The following is a 7,835-nucleotide window of genomic DNA, read 5'->3' as shown; positions in this document are numbered from 1 at the left end:
TTGCCTATGCCCTTATCTTCCATTATCTTTCCTAGCATGGCTAATGGCCGTCATGATGGAGCCGGCTCCATCAAGTTTTTACAACGCAGCTCAGTTACTCAGTGTAGTAAGAGTACCAAATTTGGGCATGTGACATCAATTATCAGCGCTCCAAGCGGTGACGGAAACCGATAGCCAAAATGCTTAGACGCGTGGAGGTTGCTGAATGATGTGGATTCAAAGCGGCGTAAGGCATGTGGGAGGGGAGGTTTAGGAGCCGATATCTCAGCCTAGGAGTATCGTATTGAGAAGCGGTTGGTCTTGTTGTAGAGAGCAAGGAATTCTGCTTAATGCAATACCATGAAATTATTCTAGACTCGCAGGCAAAGTAGAATAATGTAGTCGTGAAATAGCACTATTTTCCCGTTTTTCCGTTGTACACTCTAGGTATTATTAGCTCTTGATAAGGTACATGAAGTAAAGAGGTGCCACCTGGTGGTTGCACATTGGAAAATAGAAAAAAATTAAGGATTGGGAGACAAAGAACACGGTGAGATACTACCGTAGCTAATTCAGAAAGAAAACAGGCCAATCTAATTACGTATGTCATTATTATGTGAGCCCTCTAAGAGGAAGTGTAGGAAGAAATGCAATTTTTTTAAAGTTCAGAATAACTATTATCAGTTGTGGAAATCTATGCGAAATTTCATTTACTACTATTAGTTTATTGAGGATTATTTACTTGCAGTTTAATTGAAATAACTGACAATAAAATGTCATCAAAACTGTTCTAGCATTATTATCACATACCACATATCGAGTTTCTTCCTTAAAGAGGAATCTCTCTACGTTGCTATCGTAACCAAGTGAATAACGAACAGACGACAATACCTAATGTTAATGGTCAGATCTCTAAACTTCTGTTGGAGCTGTTTCTCTGAGAGCATAGACAGACGAAGCTGGTTGGGGACAGGTGTGGTCGTGGCATCCTCACAGCAGACCTTACCGGACCCTCTCAGTGACCTGACCTCACCGGACCGACACACCGACCCCTGGTCATCATCCACAGGCCCGGCCACCGACTCCACCATACCGATCCTCTCAGACATTTCTCCTACGGGAAAAATACAGAATTACGACATGAAATGACGATAACGACGTAATTAAACGATGTTTGTGGAACTATGGCAATTACAGTCATGTAGATAGGTCGTGCACAAATATTTTTTTATCAATTATATATTTATTTAATGTAATTAGTTGAATATTTGTAAATGATAACAGTTTGTTAGGTTTACAATGTTAATAAATACACGAAAATGAAATCATTTACAGATGTTTTGCAATGACCTTGCAAAAGCTAGCTAGCTATATAATAACATAAACGTAAAGGGACTTGGCTGACATTGGTATAATAGTCACTCATCTTGTTCTCAATTTATCTATGTTAAGACAGTAGTAGACATTACGTATAATAACATTGAAGATGATGAATATAAGTTATAACTGAACGTGATTAACACTGTCACGCTAACGTTGACATACCAGCCACCTGACTTGTTCTCATGTCATCTATGTTAAGAACAGTGGGGTTCGGCAGCGTTCTTGTAGAACTTAAAGATGACCTGTGATAAAATAACATAACTTATACTTATACCACGAACATATGGGTATACGCACGGCCATGTTTAAACACGACCATCAACAGAAGATTTGTGATTTACCTCAACCTGTGTGTACTACACACTGAAGACAAGACTAAGGCACAGCTGGCATTAGCAACCTTCTTCTTCTTAATTTGTGACCCGCTCCAGCAAAACCAGGATTAAGTAGGAAATTCTACAAATTGAGATATGTGCATATCTGAATAGATCATTTAATTACCTTTAAAATGATATATAATATTTGGCTGTATCTTAAGAATTGACCGATCAATAGCAATTTGAAGATCGGAAACCGACTTATTCCGGAATATGCAGCTTTTGAGATAAAGCATTCCGGGTGAGGGGCCCAGTCGGGGATGAGCGGTCAGGGGCCCTTCAAAATTATTTTTTTTATTATTTAAAAAAAATTAAAAATGACCATAATAATCTAGAGATATCTGAACCTATATATCCAGATTAAATATGCACTTAGGAACTTATTTTTGTCCAGGTAGGCCATTTTCAGCATTGACATGTGTGCGTGCTCATTACTCAAAACAATGACTTGCGACTTAGTCCGTATTATGCTGGAGCGGGTCACATCTTTATTCATCCGACTCCCGTAGGGTTCAGTGAAGCGTACTGCTTTTTCTAGTAGCTAGATACTCGATGATTCACTAGTTCTATCGAGAATAATCTATTAGCAACCTATAGATGGATAAACACTACGGTAATGCATAATAATAAGGTTGACAAGGCATCACGAATACGAAGTTCATCAGTTTTACTGCAGGGAGGAAAATTGTAGTTTAATTGTCATTTCACTAGTGCATGCGATCTTCTCACCTGGTTCGAGAATCATCGACACCGTCTTGTGAATTGTCGCACGCAGAAGTGACCACCATATCAGCCTCCTCTAGCTGTGACATCAGGAGTTTGTTGCGTGCGTAAAATGACGACATCACACTGTTTACGGTGAGGCAGGTAGAACCCACAGTACTCTCCTCTTCTGCCTTCAAATCTCCATGCACCTGCTGAAGAATATTGCAAGCGCATCACGAAATATAATAGCGGGGGACGAAATAATTTCACGGTGACAACTTCACTACGAAGAGTATAGCAGACATGGATTATAGCAAGCCTCGTTACTAGACTTATACAAAGTCGTATTACTCTTGATATACTTTGATATACTCTTGAATATGATATACTCTTGAGAGCTTATCTAAGCAGCAGGTAGGTATCTTTTTGTATTAGGAGAATACGTCGCATGTAATTATACACGTATGTAATGTAGAGCAACACTAATTATTAATTACTAATTACTACTTACTAATTAGCGTATAATATGTCCGAACACTACGAACCAGTATGGAGTTAATGAGGTTCTGTATGCAGAGAAACTGAGAAAGAAACTGCTCCGTCTGGCCCTCCTTCTCCATGTTGACCTTCTCCAGCGACGTCAGTAGCTTTTCACACTCTCTCTCCTGGCGACAAAGAAGGGACAACCAATATGGTTAACCACCACACGAATTCACATGGAATGTGACATAGCCAAATAGGTACAGTCAACTCTCCAAATTTCGAACGCCTTCAAAACTGAATCTCACGTTAAACCGGACCATCTTTTAACTCCCAACACCATCTGAGACATGTACGGTACTAGCTCCAAGAAAGAGTCTTGCTAATCACTTTGTATTACAATCAGACTTTGTATAGACAATCAGTCGCACAGCCTCGTCCGGCTAGTACGTACGGTACCACACTATAAATGGAACTTCACAGAACAACGAACTAAATGAACAGCCACGAGGGTGGTCGGCATAGGGAGAGTGGACCGTATAGTATTTACACTTTTACACTACTAGCATCACTGTTTATACCTGCGTACATTTCCATTTTACACCATTTTACGTACCTGCGTACATTTCCATTTTACACCATTTTAACGTTTACTCTTGCGTACATTTCGGTATGTGTGATTTTGTATCCATAGATTATTTATTGGCTCTCTACGTGTACTGGAGATGTTGCACGAACGTTGGCACACGATGCCACACAAGTATGACAATCCGCAGCAGATGCACGACACAGTAGACCATTGCACACACTGTACCACGTGTACGCATTCACGAACACACAAACACGCCGATGTTGTGTGCGCCTGCAAGACAAAAAACCGCGCAGCACACACGCACGCAATTAACGAGACAAGCATTCACCCATGCACGAATGCACGCGCATATAAGTGCGTGAGAGTGATACACGAGAGAGAGAGAGAGAGAGAGAGAGAGAGAGATAAGAGAGAGAGAGAGAGCCTGTGCTAGGCGCACGCAGGCGTAACGCTGCTGCGAGCTGCAGCTGTGAATGCGGGCGCCACGGGGCACGCATTCCTGCTGCTCACTATGCTCTGCCCGTGTCACACGCAGACAGACGGCCCGCAGGCAGGCAAGCCACAGATCAAACCGAGATGGTAGCTTGTTTTTTGTCTAGCAAGGGCATAGAAATAATATAGATAAAACTAGGTTATCATATTATAATTAAATAGGTTATCTATGAGTTCATACAATGCAAGACTGAAATTTTGTCAATGTGGACTTCTTCAAATACTTTTCAAGCGACATATTTATCGGAATTCAAAGACATTTTATTGGACATTTTTATCGAAATTCATAACACAGAACCAAGAACATACCTGAGATTAATTTAATAAACGCCATTACTTAATCACTTGCATGTCACCTCTAAAAACTTACCCGGATCGATTAATAAACCTTCTAAACACAAATAGTCACTTCTACAAATACCTTGATTTACTGACTGATTTTATACTGAACTTACTGTAATTTAGTGCATCATCATTTTAACTGTCTATCGTGTTCTATGGCTTTTTAAGCTCATTGAACGCAATGTGCATTTGATTGATGTTTTGCACATTTATGATGCGTACAAAATTTGCTTTTTATTACAGGCAATAGGATTCTTTCTAAAAATTCAAGGACATTTTCTATATAAATTCAATGACTTTTCAGCACAAATATCTAACAATTTACTAAAATTCAAGTACTTTTCAAGGACTCTCTGATCTAAAATCAAAGAGACTTTTCAAGGACTGTGCGATACCTATGCTTATCATATTATAATAAATAGGTTATCTATATTATTTCTATGAGCAGGGGGCAGACGAAATAGTGATGACGATGGAATTGTTAATTTAAAATGAGGTTGAATTGAGCCCCCCCACCAAATACTGCTTTACGGATTTCGATCTGCAACGGGTTTTTTTTATGTATAAAACTGAAATTACTAAAAGAAAATTCAGTCTAGTTTCATAGTCTAGTTAGCCTGAGTGACCATCCATCAGATACAGGCCATCTTTACTGATTGCGATTAACTTCCCACTAGGTCCTGAAAACGGACTGCCACGCGCGCGAGCAGCAGCGACGGATATAAGTGCGGAGGGAAGATGCCTGCACCAGGAGGTATCTGTCCACAGGTACATGGAGCATTTCAATATAATATAATGCTAAATAAATACGAAATCTATTTACTACCAAAGTCCTAATGTTTCTCTACTCTCTTTCACCTATTATTGCCGACAATTTCCTGTAAATGCCCTCCAAATGCTCATCTGCAACACACGCTGGCTGCCGCACGCTAGCACTGCTGCACACTGACTTGTCTATAATAGTAAATAGATTTCGTATTTATTTAGCATTATATTTTATTGAAACGCTCCAAGTGCCTGTATTACTGACAGCTCTGGTTTCGTAGGTTGTTCACGCACACGAACGCGCACGCGCACGCGCACACGCACACGTATATACTCAAATTCGCTGTGGTCATTACTAGGTTTACACAGCCCGCAGTTCGACAAATACCTCGTTTTTGAAGCAGTGAGAACGTGACACATGCATCCTTTTCAGCCTCCTCACAGGGATTACCACGAACACACAACACCTTGACACACTGCCTTTCTAAGCTAGCACCGGTGAATAGCAAGCCTTTCAATTGTATATGCCAGTTGAACCACGCTATATAAAACAGGAGAATTAATTAATTAAGACAGTTAAATTAATAAAAGGGATGCAAAAGAATGAAATCGACGAGCATCTCACCAGAACTTTGATTGCCTGCTGAAGCTGTAGAAGCCGCTGTGTGTGCGACGTTTGTTCGCGTGCAGAGTATGAGTGATGTTCAAGGTTAGCGGCATTTCTCACACAGTCACCATCACTCAAAACATCAGTGCATGCTTGCTTGCAGGTTACGTCATCTGTGGTCTCAAACAACTGAAGCTGCAGAGACAACAATTCGGCATGTCATTTAATTATTACCTACAATTCGTCGCAAACGTTTTCGGATGCTGTTGTTTTGAACTACTAATCATAGTTCAACTATTTCTTATTTGTTTTAAATATTAAATTTAGATAGCAAATGTAGAATGTCACACTCGTACTACACTTGGCATAGAAAACATCCGAAGGATCGCCACACGATCTCACAAACTCAGTTAGTTGTGATACTAAACATAATGCAATGTATTAACCATGCAATTTCCACATGTTTACACATGTTTCTTAGTTTCAGACCTGGTTTATTAAGTTGAGCCACTGCTGGATGCAGAATTTAACAGAACTTGACACAGGTGATGCATGAACACTGAATAGTATCTCTCTGGCCTCATTAAGACACCTTGTTAGAAGCAGATGCTGCTCTGGAAGACTGAAACAGAAATGTTTAAGTGTGAATGTATAGATTAAATATATTAAGTGCCTCAGGATTTAATTAAACTTTGTTCTCATTGAGTATTCCTACTACGTAATAACATCGAATGACATTATCAAATAATCGAATAATGTATATATATTAAATATGCAGATAAATAACGTGTAATAACGAATAACAAAATACGCGTATTTTGATATACATAATCATATATCTGAACCATTTAGGCATGCCTACAACAGTTAACTCCAACCATATTTCATAACCATGTTTATTTTTTTCATATTATTTATGATATATATCTTTTTACATCATGCTATATATATATTATCATATATATTATTATTTATTATATACCGGTATTTTTTACTCATTTTATTTTTTTCATATTCGTTTTTAACCACATTTCATACCTATCTGTATTGTTGCTTGATTGCTTACTGGTCACATCACTGATTTCTCGTGACATCTGTGATCCTGGAAGCGCATGCGTGTTGTCATTCAACTGTTGCCGTAGCGACCGCACCTCGCAGCGTAGCTCTTCTAGCTGGGCGGCATGTACATCCACATTCACCACAGGTTTGTTCTTGATCTTTCTGGCCTGCCAGCATAACATGAGAAATAGTAGCAGTCACAGAACGACAATATCAACAGCATTGCGCCATCACATACAAAACTACGGATGAATTATTACTTTCTTTCTTACATCACAGCATCACATTTTAATTTCTCAAAAAATATGATAATAGTATGCCAACATTTCCAATAAATGTAGTGTGTGAGAATAACTGCGTGTGATCACCAACCCTTTGTGCATATTTCAGCGCATTAAGGCTTTCATCAAAGTCTGAAGATGAGGGACTTATGCAACAGATCATCACAGTCTTTGCATTTCCTCCAAGTGAATCCTGAAAATAATACATTTTTTTACATTTATTTAATATATAACGTTATATACATCACATTAAATATATAAAATGTTTCTTTTGCATATTTGCATTGTAAGTAACCTCAATCACATAAAATCTTAGCAGTAGCTATGGTAACAGCAGCAGCAACAATAACAGGCAGCAGCCGCAACAACAACTAAAAATCAATTACAAATATCATCATCATCACCATTAACATCATATTCATCATCACGATCAGGAGCACTGTCAACAACAACAACAACAACAACAAAAACAACGACAACGACAACAACAACGACAAAAAACATCACCAACGACAACAACAATTACTACAACGACAACAGCAACGACGACAACAACAACAACAACAACAACAACAACGACAAAAAACATCACCAACGACAACAACAATTACTACAACGACAACAACCGACACGACCAGCAGCAACACTGACAACAGAAACAGCAGCAGTAACAGCATATCATTAGTACCAGATCTGTAGCAGCACATAATATGTACCAGCGAGCAGAGCAGAGCGGCGGTATAATAGACTATCTAGATTCTAGTCTATCACTG

At 39.0% G+C, this 7,835-nt stretch overlaps 1 protein-coding gene across 1 annotated transcript in view; it reads right to left on the bottom strand.

Annotated features, from left to right (window-relative positions):
• Positions 1-7,270, bottom strand: part of LOC106807779 (kinesin-like protein KIF27) — a 20,335-nt gene extending 13,065 nt beyond the window's left edge. Inside the window, exons 1-8 of the mRNA XM_014810226.1 lie at positions 7,154-7,270; positions 6,761-6,948; positions 6,212-6,344; positions 5,741-5,917; positions 2,990-3,109; positions 2,469-2,653; positions 1,525-1,604; positions 871-1,093 (exon numbers count right to left, since the gene is read on the bottom strand). Coding sequence (XP_014665712.1) covers positions 871-1,093; positions 1,525-1,604; positions 2,469-2,653; positions 2,990-3,109; positions 5,741-5,917; positions 6,212-6,344; positions 6,761-6,948; positions 7,154-7,270 — 1,223 coding nt within the window. The remainder of the gene's footprint in view (positions 1-870; positions 1,094-1,524; positions 1,605-2,468; positions 2,654-2,989; positions 3,110-5,740; positions 5,918-6,211; positions 6,345-6,760; positions 6,949-7,153) is intronic.
• Between the last annotated feature and the right edge of the window lie 565 nt (positions 7,271-7,835).

The sequence above is a fragment of the Priapulus caudatus genome, unplaced genomic scaffold, assembly GCF_000485595.1.
Source record: "Priapulus caudatus unplaced genomic scaffold, Priapulus_caudatus-5.0.1 Scaffold234, whole genome shotgun sequence".
NCBI lineage: Eukaryota > Metazoa > Priapulida > Priapulimorpha > Priapulimorphida > Priapulidae > Priapulus > Priapulus caudatus.
Note: the sequence above shows the minus strand (reverse complement) of the source record. Positions and strands in the feature narration are given on the sequence as shown.